This window comes from Bactrocera dorsalis, chromosome 5, assembly GCF_023373825.1.
Source record: "Bactrocera dorsalis isolate Fly_Bdor chromosome 5, ASM2337382v1, whole genome shotgun sequence".
Lineage (NCBI taxonomy): Eukaryota > Metazoa > Arthropoda > Insecta > Diptera > Tephritidae > Bactrocera > Bactrocera dorsalis.
In genome coordinates, this window is record NC_064307.1 from 53,790,660 (window position 1) to 53,816,298 (window position 25,639).

Here is a 25,639-nt window from a genome sequence, read left to right on the forward strand (position 1 = left end):
TTAAGGTGGTGTGAAGGTCAGGAATAGCAAGGCCTTGAGTGTCTTCATTACAGGGGAGAGGAGAGTTATCGGACGATAGGACTTCCCTTTGTTGGGGGATTTCCCAGGTTTCAGCAGTGGGACTACTGTTCCAACTTTCCCCAAAATGGGAATTTGAAGTGTGGTCAGCGACAGGTTGAGGACGACCTTGGTGAAGTAGCTTACTTCCGTCGAGGCTAGATGCTTTACATCAGCGTGTTAATTCCGTCAGGACCAATAGATTTGAATGATATCATGTCATCCTTGTAGCCGGTGCTTGTTGAACATGCATATTCGATATATTTTTCGACCCAAACGAACAACCACAAAAATTTTTCGAGGAAAATGTAAAACCGCTACAAAAAATCATCTTCAAGTTAAATATATGCAATATGGAATAGAATTTATATTTCCAGTATATGGGGGCTTAAAAAGTCGTATTCCGACTTTGTCAACTTTTAGACCAACGATGGCATCGCATCTCAAATACGAAATATTTGTTACAAAACTTGGTTCAGTTTTATGACAGCTATATGCTATAGTTATTCGATATGAAAAATCCCTTCAAATATTACATTATGTATTACCTAAAATAATAATTCATGCCAAATTTTGTGAAGATATCTGGTCAAATTAACAAGTTTTACATACAAGCACTTGTTGCCCATCGCACAGTTTGTGTAACACCCGGACGGCTTCGATGGACTAAAAAACTTTCTTCTTTCTTTTCTATTTTTCTGCCTTCCTTTCATAGTTCTTTTAAATATAACTTCAAATTAAGTAAAAAATTTTAGACGACATTTACCCTTCTATTAATTTTTGTAAGCAATAACTAGCGATAAAAGCCTAGACCACGGCCTTTTCGACATCAGAAAGTACATCTGCTCGTCCCATATTCTTTAAAATGACTTGAAATCGTTCTAAAAATTTTTTAGGTACTACAAATAACAATTCACAATGCCGCAATACAATATACCTGCTTTAGAAGCTTCAAAAAATCGATTTTTTTTAGGATATTTTGGGAGGGAAAGAAATAATTGATTAAAGAGAAATTTCTAGAGTTTATAGTTATATATTTAGACATCATTCGAAAATTTTTTGGATACTAAATCTTTGATATTCTTTCTTTGGGAAGCAATTACTCAATGCATCTCGCATGTGCATATGTCGAACGGCGGGCAGGATACAGGTCGCAATTTCTATCGAAAACAAAAACTTCAAGGAGATTCTTATCTGTTAATAACTTATATTTTGGTTAAACTAAGTGAAATTTTTTTAAAAACTGGAAAAAGTGGTTTTTGACTTCAAAAATATTACTTTTTGTTGTTTAAAAATATGTTCAAACATGATTTTTCTTAGTTTAAAAAGAAGATGATTTAATGCCAAAGTTAATAAATTTTGCCCCAATTCCATACGACGTTTCGTTTTTTTTCTATCCTGATCGCCAATTAAGAAAAATCGTAAAAATGAAAAACCGAGAAATCGCGCGTCAAAGTTTTCGGTTTCTGCCAAAGCGCTCATATATAATACATGTGTACCTATTAGGCGCTCGGTCACAATTTCTCTTCTAGCTTCGCCAATATTTCGAATTCCAATCAATAACTTTGAGGACATATTCTTATATAATTTTTTTGAAGCTTCTAAAGCAGGCCCCCCTTAAGACTTACACAAGTACACTGAAAAAGAAATGAATAGGGGAAAAGTTTATGTAAACATATTAGAAACGAACATAAAATAAACCCGACCACTTGGAACTTCGATTTTTTTGAAGAATATTTTATCTGCGTACACCTGTTCTTAAAAAATTCCAAAAAATACATGATTATTTTGGTCTATGCGCGAAACCACTGTGCACTGTTCTGCTATTTATTAACTCGTATCTGTACCGGCTCTTGGAGTTTTATGTTATTTTAAATTTTAGCTTGAAGCCTATGTTATTTCAAATTAATTCTCTGAATATTAGAATCACTCATTGTCATTGACAGAATATACTGTACAAATATTAGCCGACAAAGCAAGAAGAATTTACGGAATCTGCTGGTAAAGGTCATAAGTACACACATGTATTTAGTAATTTCAAGTATATTGAATGGACTGAATTTTAAACACACTTAAGTTGCCAAAATGTTACATTGTAATTGTTTTTTGTAGCATGGCATACAAGGAAATTGTGTAAACGCAGATTTTTTTTCGCAATATACATATACTTATGTACATATATATAAGTAAATTACTGCATTGCAGTTGCCTCATTGGAAAAGATCCAAAAATCCTATTAATTTATAAAAAGAAATTTATACCGTAAATTTATGAAATGCACATAATAAAAAGAGCAGCATATATGTATGTATGTATGTATGTGCCATATACACTGGTGGCCACAATATTAGGGACAAAATAAAGTTGAAAAAGCACGCGTTTCGCTTGCGGTAAGTTGTGAAAATCATTTGTATATTAACTAAATATTCAAATTCAGATAATAAAACTATTAGACATGGGTTGCAAAAGAGTTGTACTCCAGAATTGCGGAAAATTATTATTTACAAGTACGTGAAGAAAAAAATTTCCATTAGGGCCGTAGCGAAGGAGCTTTCGGCTCAAAATCTATGGTTCACAATGCTTTGATTCATTACGGGAGTACAGGAAGTATTGGGTATAAAAAAATTACCGTTTTTCTGGAAGACGAATGTATAATTTGTAGAATTAGCAACGTGAATCCTTTTTTAACTTCGAGGCAAATTCTCGGCACGATAAAGGATCAATTGACCAACGAAGTATCATATTAAATTTGCAAAGGAGCATATCGAAAACCCCTTAGATTTTTGGAAAAAAATACTATGGAGCGATGAATCCAAGTTTAATTTCTTTGGATCAGATGGGAAACAATTTGTTCGACGCCCGCCACTTTAAGAACGGTTAAGCATGGTGGAGACAGTCTTATAGTTCGGGCTGCATTTTAGTAGTACGATGTAGGTCCTATTCGACGGATAACTCAAAGAATGGACTAATATTTATATAAAGATATAGTATTGTCGATTACAATTAAGCCATTTGCAGAGAAACACATGCTGAAACCATAAATTTTTATGCAGGACAACGATCCCAAGCACACTGCTAGGAGTGTTAAAACTTGGCTTTCGTCCGAAAATATTACGGTTTTGGATTGGCCTGCCCAGAGTCCGAACTTAAATCCAATCGAAAACCTCTTCGGAGATGTCAAAATAGGCTTGGGGAAAAAATCAATCACAAATTCTGACGAATTATTTAAAAATGTCAAGGAAATATGGCAGAGCATATCAAATGAACTATGTCAGCATTTAATTGGTAGTCCGTCTAGAAGATGTCAAACTGTGTTTGAATCAAAAGGCTATCCGACAAAATACTCACTTAAAACATTATTTCATAAACAATTTTTTATTTTTATAGTATTATTCTTAATATACTAAGCAAAAATCTGAAGTGTCCTTAATTGGTTGACCAAGTCAAAATAGATATATTTCATTAATTTTTTGTCACACTTTGCATTGAAAACAGTTTTTTCGTTAAATTTTCAATAAATCTATAACTTAGAAGATAATAAATATGGCACTTCAGTTTGAAAAAAATATGTCGCTTTTCAATTATAAAATAAACCAATGTTTTAAAAGAAAACGGAGTGTCCTTAATTATGGTACTACCAGTGTGTATATATTAGGGTGACTCAAAAAAATTTTTTTTTTTTCGTTTGGTACTCGGAAAAATAGGTTCCTAGACACCTCTCAGAAAGCCTCTCCAAATATGAATTTTTAATTGTAACATACAGTTTTCTATTTTTTCTTATTAACAGATAGAAAAATTTATAACTCGCTTCCAACTACTTTAAAAAATATCTTGTTTCTTAGATTTTGTAGGAAATTGAATGCCCTTAAAAAAGGTCTCGTATGATTTTTTCGTAAACCCAACCTTTTAAAAGATATTAATAGTTAAAGTTTAATTATTTTTGGGAAAATTTTTTATTTCTTATGGATTTTATAACTCAATGAAAAAAGTACCAAACGAAAAAAAAAAATTTTCTTTTTTAATCCACCCTAATATGCATTGATGTTTGAGGATGAAAACCATATGAAACCATTTTTATAGAGCAGTAAATTTCCTACAAAACTATGAGTTTCATCATTCATAATATTTTTTTTTCATTGAGTTATAAATATAGTAAGAAATAAAAAAATTTTCCCAAAAATAATTAAACTTTAACTGTTAATATCTTTTAAACGGTTGGGTTTACGAAAAAATCATACGAGACCTTTTTGTAGAGCATACAATTTTCTACAAAATCTAGGGAACAAGATATTTTTTCAAGTAGTTGGAAGCGAGATATAAAATTAGAAAAAATAGAAAACTGTATGTAGGAGGACCTCCCCGTTACAATTAAGAACTCATATTTGGAGAGGCTTTCTTAGAGGTGTCTAGGAACCTATTTTTCCGAGTACCAAACGAAAAAAAAAAAAATTTAATCACCCTAATATATATACATATATATTTGAGTGGGTAACGAATAATTTTAGTGCAAATTGTTTTTTTCTTATGAATTTTATAACTCAATGAAACAAATTATTTTAAATTGCAAAACTCAAAATTTCATAGGAAATTCATTAGAAAAATAAATGCTTTAAAACAACTTCAATCGTTAATATCTTTTAAAAAGTTATGATTACAAAAAAATTGTAGAAGACCGTTAGTAAGTTAATGCCAAGGCTGCCTCCGTATGGTCAGGAGTGTATGGTAAATGCAGGTTGAGATGATTCTATTTTTGCGCTGGTCATCTCTGAACGCACACCTTGGGGCCATGAAGGGCGACTAGAGACTAAAATGAATCTACCACTACGCCCTCGAACTTGCGTCTGCCTCCACCCCTGAAGAAATTGAAAAGATATTTAGTTACTGCCATCATATGCCCACTCACGACTGGAAAGTGATCAAGCTGGAGAGGACTCAGGAAACTTGTCGAAAAGCACGCATACTTCTAAATAACGAGTCCTTCAGTCCTCTTAGCGACACCAAGGGGTCTATAAACTATGGCTTCAAGAGGGTGATTCTTCGGATCCTCACAAGAGAGGCCAGAACACATGGCTTTTGCACACTACTGCCATGTATTATCTTGAAAATGAGGATGGTTATTGGACTCCTGGACGCTCATTCCCACGGAACGAAGCGCGTACACTACAAAAGTTTAATAGAGGCACACCGAAAAGTGGAGTTCTGCCTTCTTTACCATGGAACTTAGTAGTTAACACGTTCTACCCGTCGTGGACCACCGGTGGTTCACAGGCAATTCATTTATCTTTCGGCGTGGATATAAATTAAATTTATTTTTTATAGTTCTTTCTAAAACAAAACAATTAGAAATGTACCGTTAAACGAACAACTTGTAATCTTGTGCACATAATGTATAGAGACATAGATAAAATGCTAGAAGAAATAACTCGAGGGACGTGGCTTTCGGTGTTAAAGAAGTTAGCAGAAGGTATCTCAATGTGGTATCTAACTGGGCAGAAGGAAGCGGCTTAGTTGTCAATCCAAATAAAACTGAACTGGTTTTATTAACTAATATTGAGCTGAGTGTGAAGGCATTGGAGTGTGAAGGCATTGGTTGCCTTATATTGTTGTAAATGAGCTATTGGGAAGCGATGAGGACTCTCATCAAAAGTTGTGATTTGGCTTTACAAAACAGTAGTTAGGCCAACACGAATTTATGGTGTATTTGTTGGTTGGAACCGCTCGGTGAGACAACACAAGCGAAACAGTTGGAACGAGTTCAACGAGAGATTCTCATTGGTATCAGTGAAGCACTAAACAATGGCACTTAATGCTATTCTATACATAGCACCCTCCGACATAACAGGCGAATGTCTTGTTGCAAAGGTGCTATCAGACTCCGGGAAGCGAGGCACATTAAGTGGGACCCTTCGAAAGCATCCTTGATAACTTGGACCGCTGATATATCAAGCAAGCATTGAAAACGATAGCATTATTTTTTTCTCAAGCTTATAAAAAATTTTTAAAAATCTATAATTTTCTGAAAAATGTAAATTGAAATGGTCGAATTTACAAGTGTCTTATAGTGATTTAGATTCTGTTTTAGAAGCCCGAATTTTAGGTTTTTTTTTACGCGATAAAAAAACAACCAAAAATTATTTTTACTATCCATTTTTTTACATGCTTTTTATTGATATTTTAAGAATACAAAACATATCTAAACAATATAAGAAAAAAAATTAAATGAAAAAAATGCAGGTCGGCGAAGTAAAGACTGATGAAACAATGGCTTGTCCTGGTGTGCAGGATATAAATCCTTTACGTGACTTAAAATGAATATTTATGCGAAATTCGTGAAGAGTACAAGTTTAGTTATCGCACAACGAAACGTTTTTGAAAAGATGAATGACGAAGAAAAAGCATGGGCCCCTCATATCTGTTATAAAACTTGTGTAACATTGTTAACGCTTGGTAAAAAGATTGAAATCGTAAAATGTCCTTTGCAGTGCCAATGGTCTGGAGAGAACCTTAAAGACCATGTTACATACTGCTATTTTTGCCTCACGAATATTAAAGGTATTGTACCGAAGTCTAAACATACGGTTAAGTACTGTAATTTACTACTAGCTTTAAGACCTGTCAAACACAGTGAACAACTTCCTATTCCAAAAGCACCAGAATCTTGGAGTCTCGATGAAAAACTAGAATAGACTAGCTCTTCAAGTGATGTTACAGAAACCTCAAAGGAAATGACAACCGATTCTTTATTTATTCGAGATCTAACCCTTTCAAAATCGCAGTCCGAACTTTCAGCATCCAGACTAAAAGGTTGGAATCTTATCCAAACTGATTTAAATATTACTTTTTACAGAAAAGGGCAGGAAGAGCTCACAAATTGCTTTCTTCAAGAAGGGGATCTAGTATACTTTTCAGAAGTTAATCTTTATTTTAACTAGGACAGAAACATGGTCCACGTAATTGGCTTCTATTCATTGATTCCTCTAAACTTAGTTTAAAGACGGTATTGGTTCATAACGGTAACAAATATCCATCTACGCCCTTAGCTCATGCGGTTCATATGAAGGAATCATATGAGAATATAAGAGCTCTTTTAGAGCAAAACCGTTATCAAGAGTATGGTTGGGCACTATGTGGAGACCTAAAAGTAATAGCCCTTCTTCTTGGAATGCAACCAGGATATATGAAATATTGTTGCTTCATTTGCGAATGGGACAGCCGTGCGAGAGAGTAGCATTGTGTACAGAAGCAGTGGTCAGGCACTCACACCGGGACAAAAAACATTACCAGTCAACCTTTAGTTGATCCCAAAAAGGTAATACTACCACCTTTGCATATTAAATTGGGATTCATGAAAAATTTTGTCAAGGTAATGGACAGAAATGGAAGAGGGGCTTGTATCTGAAACAAAAATTTCCAAGAGTCAGTGAAGCAAAAAGTCAGTGAAAAAAAAGAAGGGCCCACAAATAAGGGAACTAATAAAAGATAAAACATTTGAGGAAATGTTCGATGAAACTGAAATACGAGGATGGAGTGCCTTTGTAAGCGTCGTTAACAATTTCTTGGAAATGTGAAAGCTGACAATTACAAAGATCTTGTGACTGAACTACTTACTGCCTATAACAGTTACATTTTAAGGCACTCTTTGATATAACAATAATATATATTGCATGTATGGCAATTTTTACATAATAAACACTTTGTTCTGTTCATGTCACAACAAACAAGTCGCTTTTTGTTTATCAGTATTATACCAAACCTATTGCTTACAACACCACTACAAACAAAAATCAAATCGTACATAAATCAGTTAAAATACTCTGATTTTATCCTACCAATGAAAATTTATCATAACAATAGAACTCATCCCAGCAATCAAAATAAAGAAAATCCACCCGAAAATAACTTTAGTGTAACTCCTATTGGCTCCACAAGCATACCCACATCATTAAATTTTCAGGAAGAAATCAAACCAACTATAATGCAAGTAAACAAATTTAAAAATAATTTCATTGCCAACACCAGTAATTTGCCGAAAATAATTATGACTCACAGAATAATATGGATACAGACACCAATGAGATTCTTTATCAACTTCACTACAACAACCAGAAAAATATAATAACAGTTTCTAATCCTGAATAACTATAATCACATGTCCGTGCTTATTTTGTAATGAAAGTTCTTCAGTGGAATATCAAAGGCTATTGGAACAATTATAATAATTTGGAAATATTAATAGCGGAATTCCAAACTCATATCATAATATTGCAAGAAGCGCATATCAATGGGACATTGACAACAACCAAATGACCAAAAGGGTATAATATTTATGTACACAATACAAACATGACAAATAAACAAGGTATTGCATTTTTCAGCCGCAATAATATTCAACATATCTACAGTGCAAATGGCACTAATTCCAAATTTCAAATAGCTTCAATGCAAGTGAAAATTAGTCTACAAATTAAAATACAAAATATTAACCTACCACCAAACATAAAAATTTCAATTTTACTGATACTAATTGGGCGATATAAATGGGTGGCATCTACTACGGGGCTCTCACAATACCAACTACAGAAGAATAATGTTTGAAAGTTTTATACTACAAAATTATCTGTGAATTCTTAACAACAGCAAATATACTCACTATTCCACTCATCATACTTTAACTGCGATTGACATCTCATCATGTAGCCCCAATTTATCGAAAGAGATGAATCGCGACACGGTGGACGATATGTCCGGTAGTGATCATAATCCAATGATACTCAATTATAAGGAAATTCTTCGAGTACTATCCACAACCTTAAATTCGAAACGGCAAACGCAAACTGACCTCTCTTTTCTAAGAGATTAGAAATAGAAGTATACCGATATCCGAATACTGAGAACATTAATAAAGACACGGGCAACATAACGAAAGCTATTAGGCGAGTAGCCAATGTAAGTATTCCGCAATCTAAACCATACAAGAAGTGATGTAATACCTGTTGGTGGACAAAAGAGCTACAAGAACTTAGAAACGAGAAAATGAAATACTGACATGCTCTAAAAAAAGCAACTTAGCCTTACATAACCTGCTCAACTATAAGAAATGTAATGCACTTTTTCGCAAAAAAGTAAAAGAGACCAAAACTAGCTCTTTTCAACATTTTACGGCTCATATCAGCTCAAACACCCCAAAAGTCTGGCGAACAGTAAGAGCGTTTACGGACAAACCCGCCTCTTGTTGCATTCACTCACTTAAATCCTCTACTGGAATTACTACAGTAGCACTACAAATTGCAGAAATATTTGCCACTTATTTTGCATCGGCTTCTGCAGATGAACAATTTTCATGTGAATACATTTTTGCAAAATTCTAAAAATCGGTATACAAAGTAAATAGAATTTCAAAGGCTACTAGTAGTCCTGAAGAAGAAATTACACTGTTTAAATTAAAAAATAACATTAAAAATACCAAAGAGAATTGTCCTGGCTCGGACAGAATCCCCTATTCAATGGTTAAAAATGCATCTCCGGCACTAAAAAGTCGTTTAATTAATTTATACTATTTAATCGTCACAACTGGTGTGTTTCCCCACTCTTGTAAAAAATCAAACGAGATTTGTATTCCAAAAAATATGAATATGAAAGATGACTACAAAAATTACCGTCCTATCTCGCTTTTATCATGTTTAAGCAAACTGTTGGAAAAAATAATACCAAAACGAATACAATATTTTTTATTTCAAAACAAACTAATAAGTAGAAAACAAACTGCTTTTAAACCTAGGTCAGGCACGGTAGAGGCAACAATTTACCTAGACCACTTTCTAGCTAGTAATTTATCAAATCGAAATCACTGCTCTGTTATAAGTATTGATTTTATAAAAGCCTTCGATCCGATCCACTCTATACTCAATCAACTTGATCAGTGGAAAGTTGGTCCGAAAGTCTACAACTATATAAAAACATTTTTTATCAAATAGAACATTTGCGGTCAACGTATACGAATATAAATCAAACTTAAAAAATGGAATACCGCAGGGTTGTTGTTGTTGTTTTAACGGTTTATCTAATCCCCGTTAGGATGGTAAGGGTCGTTTGTGTTGTCATCGAGGTCATCTAATGGGAGGCCCAGGAAACGTGCTGTTTCGACGGGGTCCGACCAAAGGGAAGAGGGTGTTAGAAGAGTAGGGTTTGTGGGGCATGCAAAGAGGTCAGTATCATTCGGGAACTCGTTACAAGCAGGACATACGTTGGGTATGTCACAATATCCAGAACGAAGTTGCGCTAAGGTCACTCGCGTTCCTCGCGGCAACTTGAGCTCTTCATCTGCGATAGATGGTGATTTGACTCCAAGAACGCCATTCACGGGAAGGGAGTCGGTGAAGGTGTTAATGGCTCCACTGTGAACGGCGGTCAGTACCTGTCGAAAGTCAGTTGCGTCCGAAGTCCGGTCGGCGTACTGTGCGACGTCGTCGACCGCAGAGATCTCTCCTGTCGGTGACGTTATTTCTAATCGCTTTTGAAAAAATTAATGCTTTAATGTAAAAAGTTAATAGCATATCCCACTATTTATATGCAGATGACCTGTATTTTATTTGGAAGATTAACGATGTAAACACTTACAATAATGATTTGAAGAACTTTTCTACTTTATTTACAAACTGGTCATTAACATCGGGTACATCTATTAATTTTGAAAAGTGTAAGCACTTACACATATGCAAAAAGCGGAACTGCAATCTTCCAGATCCAGTGTTTCACAATCATATTATAGAAAGTGTGCCCTATCTTAAAATCCTGGGAATAACCTTTGGTCAAAAAATGACTTGGAAATACCAAATCGAAGGGGCTATACCAGTGTAACGCATTAAAAATTAGGCGGTTTTCGTGAATTTTTTAAAAGAAAGTACTCGGTACTTTTACAAAAAAATTGAAAAATAACGGAGTTATTTGCTGTCTTGGAAGGAGCCAAAACAAAGTGTCTCAACTGCTGACATGATTCCGGCCCAATGAGTAGAGTAAAACAAAAAAATTAAAAACGTTTATTAAACTTAAAGATATTTCTTATACAATGGCCCACAATATTAAAAAATATCGAAAATTAAAAAAATTGCGTAATTTTGAAAAAAAAAATCGTTTTTTTTTAGGTAAAACATTGTCGTTTTTTTAATGCCAAATTGACAATTTTGAACCAATCAAAAAAATCGTAGTTCATTGTATAGTAAATATATTTAAAAATACTCAGTTTTAATTAGCGGTCGTTTCTTAGAACGCTGCCATCTTTTCAAGATACGACCTTACCGATTTCACCTGGTATATCGGCCATACTACTCACCACCACTTTGCATGAACTGTAGTGATACACTAACCACGCAACACCTAATAAACTGCTACAACGACACATCGCAAAATGTTGTTGTGCATACCGCTATAGCAACACTGGACTACGAAAATGTATCCTATACTATTAAAATTAATTTCAGTTGAAATGTACATTTAAGTTAATTAATATGTATCTATACAAAATGGGACGAAGGCCTAAGCAGCTAGTTTTCCTTTGTTTTTCGAGTATGTCTGTAAATTGATTTGTAAATACAATGATAATGTAATATGACCTGTAGTCATATTAAAATAAATAAATAAAAAAGTATTAGAAAAGGGGAACTACAAATTGTTCATATTTGTTTTTTGACATATTTTATGAAATCTCCTTCGTTTATGAGAGTTAGTTTGAACGAAATATTACGAAAATAGTGTTCGTGTACGGTCATTGCACAGTTTCATGTTCGGTTATAGAAATTGATTTTGTATGAAAATATGATATGATATGATATGATTATGTACTGGAAACTGAACGAATCAAGTGGAATTTAAATTTGTGCAATATGGGGAGTAGGCGTGGTTGTTGTCCGATTGAATGTAAGTAAGACTGCCACGTACTCAATTTTGTCGAAACCGGTTAGTCGGGTCCCGAGATATGGGATTTCACCAGAAAGTGGGCGGTGCCAATTGTTGAAAATAAGTCCGTTTCCAATGCGACTCTGTATCAGCAAACATGCATACTAACCAAAAATGTACAAACCGAACAGGTCTATGATTTTTTCACTTTAACTGTTCATTCCTGTTAAATACTTTGAATAAAACGGAATCTCAACAGGTTATGGGCCTAGACACGTGGGTCCCGCGTTTATTGACATTTAAAATATTTAAAGTAAAGTAAAGTTTATACTAGTATCGCAATGAGTTCCACGTATCAGATTGAAAAGTTAGATGAAGGTAACTACGATACCTGGAGCATCCAAATGCGTAGCGTGCTGGTGCATGCAGAGGCGTGGAAAGTCATCAGTGGACAGAGACCAGCAGTGGACAGAGACCAGCAGCAGACGGAGAGGGCTGGGATGCGCTCGATAGCAAAGCATTGGCCATGATGACATTGAGTGTGAAGCGATCGCAATTGTGCTATCTAAAAAACTGCACAACTTCAGCTAGTGCCTGGAAAAACCTAAAAGAGATGCATCAACCCAGTGGACCAGTAAGAAAGGTGTCGCTTTATAAGCAGTTGCTTGGTTTGCGAATGATAGAAGGCGACGTTATATCCAGCTATATAAATAAATTTTGTACAACAGTTGACAAGCTTTCGGAGGTTGACATTAAGCTCAGTGAAGAGCTGGTAGTAATAATATTACTTTCAAGCATGCCCAAAAGCTTTGAAAATTTCGTGATGGCCATGAAAACACGCGATAGCCCCTTGAGATATTAAAAATAAAGTTAGAAGAGTCATACCAAATGTTACAAATGTGGTCAACGGGGTCACTACAAACATCAATGCAGAAATAAAGGAAAAGAAAAATCGACAAAATCGCAACAACAGCATAGGTCATTTACAGTTTTAGCAGCGACAGATCTGGGTGACTTAAAACACTCGAGATGATACCTGGACAGCGGGGCGACGGCACATATGAGTGGCTCCCGTAATCTTTTTACAAATAATTTCACACAATCAGAGGATGTTATGTTGGCCGACAACAACATTAAACGCGCAGTAGGCAGAGGCGACGTTATAGTTCAAACAGATTTTTGTGAGTTAAGGTTGGAGAACGTATTGCATGTCCCGCAAATGAAGGGGAATTTTGTATCGGTGAGTCGAGCTGTCGAACGTGGCTGTACAGTAAGCTTTAACAACGAAAACGCTATCGTAAGCCAGAATGGCAAACAAATTTTAAATGCAGAAAAAAGAAATAAATTGTTTGTATTTGAGTGTATTAACAACGCGTGTTTTGGTGTAGCACAGTGCAGTGCAGAAGTTTGGCATAATAGATATGGCCACTTAAATTATGGCAGTTTGAGGAAGCTAACAAAAAATAAAATGGTGTTTGGCATAGAAAATGTGAAGTTCGCAGACAGTACGCAGTGTAAAACGTGTATGAAAAGTAAGATCCACACTCAACCATTTCCAGCGGCGTCTGAAAATCGAGCAGAAGAATTGTTGGAGCTAGTGCATACCGACGTATGCGGCCCATTTGAAAAGCGTTCTCTTGGTGGCTCATCATATTTTTTTACATTCATCGATGACATGTCTCGGCGTATTTTCACATTTTTTCTCAAGTCTAAAGATGAGGTGTTTGAAAATTTCGTAACTTTCAAGAAAATGGTAGAATGCCAGACTGGGCGGAAAATCAAGGTTTTACGGAGCGACAACGACCGAGAATACATCAACAAGCGTTTCGATGACTTCCTAAAACAACAGGGCATAACGCGTCAGCTGACAGTACCCTACAGTCTCCAACAGAACGGCGTCGCCGAACGAGTGAACCGCACTCTTGTTGAAATGGCAAGAAGTTTACTTGTACACTCAAATATGCCAGAGTTTCTATGGGCAAAGGCGGTGCAGACAGCGTGCTATATCCGCAACAGATCGCCAACTGCAGCATTGATTGGCATGACGCCATATGAAGCTTGGAGTGGTAGAAAACCGAATGTAAAAAATATGCGTACATTTGGGTCCGTCGCTGTTGGCTTAGACAAAACGCGAAAAAATAAATTCCAGGCGAAAGGTAAAGAGTACAGATTCGTTGGGTACTCCTTGGCATCAAAAGCTTACAGATTCTACGATCAAGAGAAGCATCAAATTGTAGAAAAACGTGATATTTTGTTCTATGAACATTTCAAAGAATCCCAGTCAGATGATCAAATGGTTTTTGATGAATTACCAGAAATTTTGCCAGCTGATTCAAATCCTAATGAAGAAACATTTATTCCGTGCAGAAGTGAAGTTAAACAAAAGAAACGTATGTACAATGAAGAAAGCGACGAACACGGCAGTGCAGATGAGCCAGAGCTGGAGCAGAAACGTAAGATAAGACCAGGTAGGCCAAGAATTATTCGGAGCGGTATACCAGGACGTCCGAAGAAGAGCTACAATGTTGTACAGACAGTGCAATCTGTAGAGATACCATTACCACAGACGTTTAAAGAGGCAACTGACGGCAAGTATGCTTCATACTGGCAGGCGGCTATGGACGCAGAGCATAAGGCATAGGTGGCAAATGGCACGTGGACTGTGGCAGACTTACCAAAGGGTGAACAAGTAATTGGGTGTAAATGGGTTTACACAATTAAAAGAGATAAAACTGGCGCAGTTGAGCGGTACACAGCACGTTTGGTAGCCAAGGGGTGCTCGCAGAAGTTCGGCGTGAACTATAACGAAACATTTCTCCGGTGTGTCGATATGAAACGATACGCTTGACACTCACGCTTTCTGTCGAGCTGAAGTTACACTTCCATCAGATGGACGTTTGTACAGCTTATCTCAACAGCGAGTTAAAAGACGTGATCCACATGAAGCAGCCTGAAGGGTATGTAGACAGAACGTGTGGCGCAAAAGGGTTACGATCAAACAAAGCGATTTACGGCTTAAAGCAAGCGAGAAGGGAGTGGAACTCTAAACTGAACGCGGTGCTGTGTGAAATTGGTTTTTCTCAATGCCAAAACGAAGCGTGCCTGTATAAAAAGGACATAGAAGGTAGCCTTTGTTTATTATTAATCTATGTAGATGATTTACTTATAGCGTGCCAGAAGAAGTCTGATTTAATACAAATTAAAACCATGATCTCAAGCAAGTTTGAATGCGTTGATAAAGGCCCACTTCAGATGTTCTTGGGTATGCAGATTCAGCGCGATGGCGATACAGGCGATATTTCAATGAATCAGTCTGCCTACATAGACGATATGTTGCAACGCCACGGCATGCATCAATGCAGGGCAAGAACGACGCCATTGGATACAGGATATCAGGTAGCGTGCAATGAAAAAAGTTGTGAGGAAGTGGATGCAACGACTTATCAGTCTGCAATAGGCGAATTGATGTGGTTAGCTTTGACTTTCACACCCGATATTTACCATTCGGTTGTAAAATTAGCACAAAGGAACAACAACCCTCACACCGAACATCTCACAGGGGTGATGCATGTAATGCTATATTTAGGAGCAACAAAAGACTTGAAACTGAATTACCACGGTGGTGGGCAGGTGCTTGAAGGTTATGTAGATGCAGATTGGGGAGGTGATATGAGTAACCGTCGATCTTACAGCGGCTATGTGTTCTTCCTGGTAGGTGGACCAATCTCGTGGAAATCGGAAAAACAAAATTCCGTAGCCCTTAGCAGTACGGAGGCTGAGTATATGGCTTTATCATCAGCGGCCGAAGAAGCATTGCACTTGAGACGTTTAATTATTCAAATTGGCTGTGGCAAGGCTGGTACATCAACAATATTGTATGGCGACAATCTTAGCGCACAGAATCTCACTAAGAATCCAGTTTACCATAACAGGTCAAAACACATCGACATCAGATATCATTTCGTCAGAGAAGTTGTCCAGAGTGGTGGCATAGAATTAAAGTACATTTCAACCGAAAATATGATAGCTGATATACTAACAAAAATTTTTTCGAAAACAAAGCATTTACATTTTGTTAAGTTAATGAATTTAAATTAGATTTCATGTAAATAGAATCACATTGAGGAAGGGTGTTGAAATTAGTCCGTTTCCAATGCGACTCTGTAACAGCAAACATGCATACTAACCAAAAATGTACAAACCGAACAGGTCTATGATTTTTTCACTTTAACTGTTCATTCCTGTTAAATACTTTGAATAAAGCGGAATCTCAACACCAATTTTCACACCGGTTCCCATAAAGCTCTCTCATACCATCTAGGTGGTAAAAATTAATGTCTCTGTCGTATTTAGTTATTGATTTATTGCGCTTTTAGTAGTTTTTAACAATACATGGAGAGTGGCGGGGTTTCGCTTTGTGGGGTTATCTTCCGATTTTATCCATTTTCACACTGTCCGTAGAAGTTCTTATCAGATTTGGTTGTTCTAGTTTAAAAGGGAGCCTGCTTTAGAAGCTTTAAAACATCGATTTTTAAGGATTTTTTGAGAGGGAAAGAAATAATTTATTAAAGACAAATTTCATCATGCATCTCGCATGTGCATTTGTCGGACGGCGGGCAGGATACAGGTCCCAATTTCTATCTGAAACAAAAAATTCAAAGAAATTCATATTTATTAATAACATATCTTCTGGTTAAACTAAGAAATTTCCAAAAATAGTGTAAAATTCTAAAATTTTTCGAAAATTGAAAAAAATTGGGTTCTGACCAAAAAAATTTTACTTTATGTTGTTTACAAATTTGTTCCACTTGACTTTTTTTAGTGCAAATGGAAGATAATTTAATACCAAAGGAAATAAACTTTGCCACAATTCATTGCGACGTTTAGTTTTTTTCTATCCTGACCATCAATTAAGAAAAATCGTAAAAATGAAAATCCGAGAATGCGCGCGACAAAGTTTTCGCTTTCTGCCCAAGCGCTCATTTACCTGATAGACGCTCGGCCACTATTTACCCTCTAGCTTTGACAATATTTCGAATTTCCATCTATAACTTTGGGGACATATTCTTAGATAATTTTTAAAGAGATTAAGATTTTAAAATATATAAATTTTTTGAAGCTTCTAAAGCAGGCTCCCCCTTCAGCGGTTTAGGAGATATGTACATTAAACTTGTTAGAGGGCGGGCCCACTCCCACTTAAAAAAAAAAAATGTTTCCACGGTGCCCCTTGCTGCTCGATCCTCTGCACCAAATTACAGCTTTACCTTAATATAGTGCTTAGTTATGGCACTTCATATGTTTGCGATTAATGGCAATTTGTGGGCGTGGCAGTGGTCCGATTACGCCCATCTATGAACTTGAAATTTAATTTATTCCAAGGAACCCATATACCAAGTTTAATCGAGATATCTCAATTTTTACGCAAATTACAGCTTGCACGGACGGACGGACAGACAGACAACTGGATTTAAATTTTTCTCGACTTTCCACACATCGAATATTTGAAGAGTGGTCAGCGACAGGTTGAGTTTCTTGGTAAGGTAGCTTACTCCCGTCGAGCCTATCAGCATGTTATTTCCGTCTAATGGTTTTTGACGATTTACCCTTGTTGATGACACTCTGCACCTCCTCATCGGTGAAGGTAAGTGGCATTTTCCCAACCGTCGAGTAACACATCGTTTGGTTTTGTCTACAAAAGAGTGCAATGTAAATTGCCGTCTAAAATAGCTCGCGCTTCGAGTCAGAAGAGGAATGGCCATTGAATTGAACATCAACTCGGCCATCTTGTCTCTTCGGTTTAGACAAGGCCTTGACAGTAGTCCAAAGCTTACTCGCGCCGGTGGAGAGGTTACAGGACTTCAAGTGCTCTACAAGTTAACAATAGTTAACGTAATGAAGTTCCCATACTGCCAAAAATTGCAATGCATGCAGTCTGGATCATTTACTTCATGCGCAATCAAATTAAATTTTTGGTCAGCTTTTGTAATTCGATGATCAGCTCGATGCATGAGCATGGCATATGAGGTGGGAATGCTTATGAAAATAATTAGAGACCGACGCTAACGGCAGCAGCGACGGTAAGAATAGTAGGTTAGTAAGCTTACTGATTATTAAATAAACAGTTTTTGAAAGAGACTCAAAGTGTTAACTCAATTAAAAGTAACTCGGGTAGTAGACAACACCGTCGCTACCGCTACGGTATATGATATGAAGTCATTTAAAAATAACTTACATACCCATTTTGTCCGCTTATGCTGGTTTACCATTTGCCAAGTCTCCAAACTGAGATCCCTAATTCGAGGCTCGCAGGGATCGGCATGGCGTAAGGTTTCGCGCTCAAGCGAAAAAGGCTGCTTCGGCTGGGAAATTTGGGCGGAGTTCTGCGATTTGTGTAGCCGAGATGGAGCGAGCGTTATCTGCTGCGATTACCTTGTGGAATCTACGTTCGCCAACGATTACGTCCGTAGAAATGGGTAAAGTTTTGAAGGTGTTATCGGTAAAATCTGTGAAACCGACCCAGTTAGTTTTGTTAAAGTTAACGCAGGTACAGTTGTTCACAGAAATAAAGTCGGGAGGTTTCTCGATCGAAATAATTGACAGATGGTCTGAAGCGCCAATTTATGCTATTTATCAGATCATCACCAGCAATGGTGATGTCGGGCGAGCTAATGCAGGTGTCCATACTTCTGGTATGGGTGGGCTTCATTTAGTGCGCAGAATGGCCAATCGTCTATCTGTTCCGCCAGCAACATTCCCCTACGATCGTTTGACAGGCAGGGAGGGCAAAGATCAGGGATTATAAAAATGCACTATACATATATGTACGTAAGTGTTTGTGTAAAGTGTATGAAAAACCTTATTTGAAAAATGTGTGCAAAGTTCGTTCAACATATATTTATATAGTTCTTCTTAGTGGCGTAGAAACCGCTTACGCGGTTTTAGCAGAGAGAAACTCAGCGCGCCAGTCGTTTCTTCTTTTTGCAAGGTGGCGGCAATTGGAGATTCCAAGCGAAGGCAGGATTACAGACCCCCTTTTGAAGACGACTATGGCAAACGAATGAAGTATTTATATACAGTTACAAGCGATGAAATAGAATGAAAGGTTTTGTTTTGAAACAATAGTACAAATTGCAAAACTATATAATAGGTCGCAAAAAAAAGAGGCGGATTTGGACTTTAAATACAATTATCTCAAAAGATATAAGTCTCAGACGGCTACATGTGCACACATTTTTTCATCCTGATTACCTCCTCTATACGCCGTCAAATCGCGGCGCAAAAAAAAACGTAACGGTGCTAAGAATATGTAAATATGGGTGCCACTGACTAATGGTTTTTGAGATGTTTGTATTTATAGTTCAAAAATTCAACTATTTAAAGTAGGTATGTATTTCTCAGATTTATAGTACATTTTAAACTTATATTTTTATCTTTTATATCCACCAACACGTCACTAATTATCGTATCCCCATTCATTTTATATTAAATATTGCAAAAATAACTTTAATTCAATATTTAACTTTTTTCAATTCTTCAAACAAATGTGTAGAAAATTAGTGAAATGTTGGTGATTACAAAAATTATGCATGGGTAAAATTCATTATAAATCAAAGATATATCCAGTTTAAATACTTCAATTTTTGAACTTTAAAAAGCAAATATCTTAAAAACCATAAGTGTATGATCATTTTTTTTCCTAATCCGGAGAACCTCCTCTATCTGTACATACCCATTTTAACCCCAAACAGGAAGGAGACGTTTTGCTATTCTAAATCCCAGCCATCTATTTTTGTGTTTTTTTTTCTAGATTTTTTTTTTATTTTTATTTACAAACTTTTCCAATAAAACCACTTCTAACTTAGCAATTTGGGCCAGTTTTCTTTCTCTGATTGCGTAAGTGAATACAAATAAAACTGTTTGACATGTTAACAGTACTAAGAGGGATTCTTTCCCTACCACACAATAATATCACTCAACTTACGTATGACATTGATATTTTACAGTTTAAGAAACCGGTGTGAATATATTTTATAGCTTCTTCATATACGTAAATATGTAAAGATATGTTTCATATTCCTAAATGGAATGTTATGATGTAAAACGAATCCTACCCTAATATTTTATTAATAAAAGCGAAGTATATATTTTATTTGTATACAGCGAACTGGATATGTATATTTTTTGGAATCCAAAGCAACGCCCTGTTTGTAAAAGCTAATAAAACTAGCGCGATCAACTGATTTTATCAGTTATGGACACACATAAACATTAAATATTGAAGAATTATTGTCATTAGCGCACACGATTCCACGTATACAAATAGATGTGTATGCAAACATTTCTTGTATTGTGTCACTTATCTGGTATATATACATATGTGCCGCGCTGCTACTATGGTGGCGCCTAGTGCACAACGCAGCCTCCTTATTGTATTATTCGTATAAAAGAACAGTAATTTTGCGTGCAAATATCATTTTTTTTCTACACTGTTTGCTTACTTGGCCTCTACTGCAATCACGGACGCACTTACCAATTACTTAATTAACGCTATAAGTTCGTCTTACATGCCTTGGTGTTGTTTGTATATTTTTTCTTCGGTAACATTGTGCATTTTAAAGACACAATAAAGTTTACACAAACTATTGAAAAATCAATAACATATTTTTAACACTTCTATCAAACACGTACTTCGTTAATACATATATGGTATACAACAGCGTTATATAACAGAATTGATTAATTTAATATTATTTTTTAACGAGAAATCAATGCAATAAATACAAACTTTATAAATATTTGATGTTACAAGGTTTGTTTGAAATAAGCGATAAATATTCTATAGAGCACACCAGGTGATACATAATAGTCCTGATGGAACAAAACAGAAAACTTACGAACCACAAACAAATTTTAGTACGCGACAAGGTGATGCACGTATTTACAAGAGTAAAAGCAAATGCTCCCTTTGATGTATATTAATTTCTTAGCCATTTTTTAAATAAGTGTTATTTTTACACTCTGTTAGTTGAAATTTTGATATATAGGGATTGCCATGCGTTGTTCAATTAAAGGAGAAATAAAAAATCATAATATTATAGTTCTACATTCAGCTGTTAGTTAGAAACTTAGTTTTTTTGTTTCCTTAAATATTTTAAACAATATATGCTTTCTTAATTTTTGTTAGCAGTTTATATTCATATTTTTATGATATTGGGCGGTTCAAAAAAAATTTTTTTTAATTACCAATTACATATTAAAATTAAAATAGAATTTAAATAATTTTAGACGGCATTATTGCACTATTTAATATAAAATAAACAATTAGAAAAGAATTAGTGATGTGTTAGTGGATATAAAAGTTAAAAATATAAGATTAAAATGCATTATAAATTGGAGAAACACGCATTTTAAATAGTTGATTTTTTGAACTTTAAATGCAAATATCTCAAAAATCATAAGTCAGCGGCATGTATATATGCATATATTTTTGCTCTGAAGGACCTCCTCTGTCCGTACATTCCCATTTTAACCCCGAAATCGGGGGATGCTATTCTAAATCGTAGCCGATTGTATAAATTTTCTCTAACATTGTTGTTATTAAAGAGATTAAAAATATACTTAATTTTAAAGCAGTTAGTTTTACCAACTCCTATTTGACCTTTCCAACAGGAACAGCTTTACAAAATTATAGTTTAGTAACTTTATGTAGGCACTGAAATAAATGACATACATATATTGCCCGTTAATGCTGAACGCAAACATGAAAACTTCCATCGCTCATTATTGTTAACATTTCTCTTTTATTGTTTTTCATCATACAATACCATTTATTATTATTTCATAATGCATATTTTTATTTAACATACCCCCGACGAGAATGGAAAAAATTGATATGAAGACGACGTTACAGTTCGAAAAATAAAAGTGCAGTTGTAGAAGTGTGTTCAACAAACAATTTCTTGATCGTGTAACATTCGCGTAAGAGTTTTGTCGGTCTAATAATGATAAGTGCACTCTGTGCTTCCGTTATTCATAGCGTTCCTGATTTAAGTACATTAGTCAGTGGAATATTTGATGAGAGATAGTCGTGAGAGTTTGAATTTATTTTCTTTTGAAAAGATTTTAGGATTTTATTTCTTTTGGAATTTAACTTTTGATATTTTGTGTACGCAATATTACTAAGATATTATGCCACCCCCAAGACCGAGGGGAGTGGGATATAATACAGGAGTCGCAACATCAAGGCCCAACCCGAATACACCGATGTCTGAGAGACAGCAAATGGCACTGCTTATTCAGATGACGGCAAACTCGACGACAGGTAAGTTATGTATTTTAATAATCGCTAATATAGAAATATAAGCGAATACTATTAAAATTTTAATTTTTTCATATAAGCAATCAGTAGAAAACTTGATTAAATATAAAAAAAAAAAAAAACAAAATTGCAGAGGCCTCTAGAACGCACATCAAAAAGAATGAGCACAAAAAAGGTGATGATGTTGAAGATGTTAACTCCACAGAAAAGCATGATCATTCAGAGACCAGCCGGGACAAATTAACCACTGATGAGGGTCATACCGAAAACAAAATTGAACATGATGGTGTTGGCAGCGCAGATACACCTTCGTCCAGTCAGGGTAAACGTCATTTCTCAGATATAGATGAGGATGAATTTGAAGAATGTGATGAAGGCAAGAAAAAGAAACGAAAAGAGGTAGATGGTGGAAAAGATGCAAAATCCACAACAACTACACGTCTTCCAGGGCGTATGGAAAAGGTTATCAAGCAAACATCGGCTTCTAAAGGTTCGCCAAATCCAAATAAAAATGCAAGCTCCACAGAAAAAGATCAGACTGAATCGGCAAAGTCTGGTTTCGGCAAACAATTTGAAACAGAAGGTGATGATGAAGAATTTAAAATGTCTGAATCCTTATACAGTGGCGGGTTAAAGGTGCCGCCACTAAAAATTGTAATCCCACAACAGAACTGCTCCATTGATACCGATGGAAATGTATCACGTACAGGCAAAATCAACACATCTCGCAATGCAGCCCTACCATATGTTGTCAGCTCAAATACGAATGATTCCAACGAACGTGAAGCGCAATGTGGCAGTCCTCATGAGAGTCCCATAAAAATAAATAACTTACAATGCAATATTATAGATGAGAAAAATTTGAAGCTATTAAACGAGGAGAAGAATTTACATCGTGTCCTACGTAGTTCTCATCGCAGTGGTATTACTAGTACCGAACGTAGCTCTAACAATTCCTCACCTCAAATGCAAAGCAGTTCACCATCGCCAGCATCATCGAACGCAAATGAGGGCATCACAGATAATAAACTTACATTTACCAATGTTGGCGCAAGCCCTCTACAACATAATCACACATATGAAAATGAGAATATTGTTAATTTACCAAGCCCATCCACCTCGTCGACATCGTCATCGAAAGACGTACATTCGCACGGTGTAGAATTACATCCACGCAAACGAAAAATACGCACAAAACACGATGATAATCACAATAATAAAAACAATGGAAATCAAAATACAAATACAGAAGCTAACGCTTCAATGTCTGATACACATTCGCATGATATGCCATTTACAAATTGTTTTCAAATGTATCTTAGAATACGCCGGCAAATTGAGAAAAAGTGGCAAAATATGTACCCGATCAAACCAAGACCGCCGCAGGGTTATAATGAGTATTTGCTAAATAAGAAGAATTATCTGCTTGCAAGTAATGAAAAGAAAATTGAATCCGTAACACCGTCTAATATTCCACCGAAGATGCAAGAAATATATCGCTTGCAAGAAAATGAACGCAAGGCTCTGCTACAACGTCACATTGTGGAACGTGAGAAATTATGTTTGAATGTGGAACAAGAAATGATACGTGTTCACTCGAAGGCAGCGCGCAACATTTCATGTCAGCCAGTGCCGTATTCGGTGTGTACTCTACTCAAAGACGAAGAAGTATACAATATACCAACATCGGAGCAGGATGAAAAAGATAAAAACGCACGTTACCGTTTCAATGGTCGACAACTACTAAGTTGGCTGCAAGATGTCGATGATAAGTGGGACAAAATCAAGGTAAAAACAATAACAAAACAACTTTATGGATCGCTCACAAAGTTTGTATTGATTTCAGGAAGCCATGGTTTTGCGTCATCATAACGAAGCGGAAAGTCTGCATGCCGTACAGATGATGGATTGGGATATTGCATTGAAAAAACATAAATTATGGGATTATAGATGTGAAACTGCCGTTGATAAAGATCATGTACCTATTGTACATGTCAGCGATGACTTTGATCTTTTACCAGCTTAAATTTATCAATAAAAGTGATTAAATATATAATTATGTACATGTATTCATGTATATAGATACATAAATTTCTCTTAAAGATAAGGTCTAATCGCGAATTCAGCACAGAGCTATATTCACGAAAAATATATATACAAATGCTTAGATAAAGCACCAAATGTTAAAAACGCATTTTAAAATTTGAATATAACAAACTGAAAAATATAGAACATGAAGGTCTAAATATTTATATATTTAACTTAATCAAAATACAATAGATATAATCACTTTATTTATCTTCGTTCATCATTTTTATAAAAAGATCAGCTAATTTTTCTGCTTCATTAAGCCTTTGGTCTCTTTCCATTCCACTCGAAATTCTCCTAAAATTTTGTATGCTCGTTATTAAATTTTCGAAGCCTTCCAACTGTTCTTCTAGATCATCATTAAGTTCGTCTGTGTTAGCACCTTTATACATATATTTATTCAATAACCATATTATTTTTTTGAGATAAAAAAACAAACGCACCTGGTACTGTGACGTTTGACCAAATATTATTCTTTAATACTTCAACAACTTCCTTATATCCCGTTGTCTCACTATTAGCGTCGTTATTACATAATTCAATTACATCAAATTGGAATTTACAACTTTCTTTTACTGTACTATAAGCCAGGCCTTGTTTAGCATCATCGTAGAGTTTGCTAGTCAGTAATAATCCCAACTCAATGTCATTGTTATTTAAAAAACTGCAATATTCACTCAAATGAGATTTCAAAGTTTTCTAAACAGAATAAAATTGTCATTTTTGTAGATTAAAATATATATATATATATAAATATAACTATTTACATCATCGGGATCAAAGTAGACTATCAACATTTCTGTGGCACATAAAAGATCTTCAGGTAGTTCACGGATATCTCCTTCATAAGGTAGCAAAGCTATGGTGTTTTCGTAATATTTTGTCTTCAGCTCGCATAAATAAGTAGCAAATGTACATAATCCAAACGACATAGTTACAGGTTTGTTTATAGCGTTTCCGGTGCTAACAAGAATACCTGTATAAATAATTACAAACGTTTATATTAAACAAATTATCAGCGTAGATATTAACTGGATACACAAATATTAAAATAAAATATATTATATACTTCTAGCTAATTTGTCTGGCTTTTGCTCGCCACGCGATATCAAAATAACCACTGGTTTCATTTTTACTCTCAATTAATACGTTAAAAATATTGGTTAAGTGATAATATTAGACAATCAAACTTTTGACTCGTCGTTTAAAAATTTTGTTTTTGATTGAACTTGCTGCCTAATTAAATGACTCTTAAACACAGCGTGTTTCATAAAACACAATTTT

General features: G+C 35.4%; 4 protein-coding genes and 1 pseudogene across 11 annotated transcripts in view; 1 reads left to right on the forward strand and 4 right to left on the reverse strand.

The window, feature by feature from the left end:
- The window catches only part of LOC105230047 (neuronal calcium sensor 2), a 62,106-nt gene extending 41,237 nt beyond the window's left edge, over positions 1–20,869 (reverse strand). The window contains exon 1 of one of the 5 annotated variants that reach the window (XM_049458130.1): positions 20,848–20,869. The gene's annotated coding sequence lies outside the window, so the exon portion shown is untranslated. Of the gene's footprint in view, positions 1–20,479; positions 20,620–20,734 lie in introns of those variants that run through there. The other 4 variants (XM_019991964.3, XM_049458131.1, XM_049458129.1 and 1 more) reach the window with 4 other exon arrangements.
- Positions 1–20,892, reverse strand: part of LOC105230071 (neurocalcin homolog) — a 66,617-nt gene extending 45,725 nt beyond the window's left edge. Inside the window, exon 1 of one of the 4 annotated variants that reach the window (XM_049458126.1) lies at positions 20,848–20,892. The gene's annotated coding sequence lies outside the window, so the exon portion shown is untranslated. Of the gene's footprint in view, positions 1–20,447; positions 20,770–20,847 lie in introns of those variants that run through there. The other 3 variants (XM_011210647.3, XM_049458127.1, XM_049458128.1) reach the window with 3 other exon arrangements.
- LOC115066592 (uncharacterized) lies at positions 16,597–19,661 on the reverse strand (annotated as a pseudogene).
- Positions 20,893–21,037: 145 nt separating the features above from the next.
- Positions 21,038–24,457, forward strand: LOC105230020 (ankyrin repeat domain-containing protein 12). The gene is made up of 3 exons (XM_011210592.4): positions 21,038–22,270; positions 22,401–24,055; positions 24,114–24,457. The coding sequence occupies exons 1-3, from the start codon at positions 22,138–22,140 to the stop codon at positions 24,291–24,293; spliced, it is 1,968 nt and encodes a 655-aa protein (XP_011208894.2). The 5' UTR covers positions 21,038–22,137; the 3' UTR covers positions 24,294–24,457.
- Positions 24,458–24,492: 35 nt separating this feature from the next.
- Positions 24,493–25,584, reverse strand: LOC105230031 (uncharacterized). Its single transcript, XM_011210603.4, has 4 exons — positions 25,425–25,584; positions 25,123–25,331; positions 24,799–25,054; positions 24,493–24,737 (listed from the first exon to the last, which is right to left on the reverse strand). Exons 1-4 carry the CDS (start codon positions 25,483–25,485, stop codon positions 24,559–24,561), a joined length of 705 nt encoding a protein of 234 aa, XP_011208905.1. The 5' UTR covers positions 25,486–25,584; the 3' UTR covers positions 24,493–24,558.
- Positions 25,585–25,639: the final 55 nt, after the last annotated feature.

Bases quoted from the DNA above. Each gene is read 5' to 3' on its own strand.
- LOC105230031 (XM_011210603.4), bottom strand. From the start codon at position 25,485: ATGAAACCAGTGGTTATTTTGATATCGCGTGGCGAGCAAAAGCCAGAC. The intron at 25,055-25,122 runs GTAAATAGTTAT...TATTCTGTTTAG, and splicing joins TCTACTTTGATCCCGATGAT to AAAACTTTGAAATCTCATTT. The intron at 24,738-24,798 runs GTGCGTTTGTTT...ATATGTATAAAG, and splicing joins GTCAAACGTCACAGTACCAG to GTGCTAACACAGACGAACTT.
- LOC105230020 (XM_011210592.4), top strand. From the start codon at position 22,138: ATGCCACCCCCAAGACCGAGGGGAGTGGGATATAATACAGGAGTCGCA. The intron at 22,271-22,400 runs GTAAGTTATGTA...ACAAAATTGCAG, and splicing joins GACGGCAAACTCGACGACAG to AGGCCTCTAGAACGCACATC. The intron at 24,056-24,113 runs GTAAAAACAATA...TATTGATTTCAG, and splicing joins ATAAGTGGGACAAAATCAAG to GAAGCCATGGTTTTGCGTCA.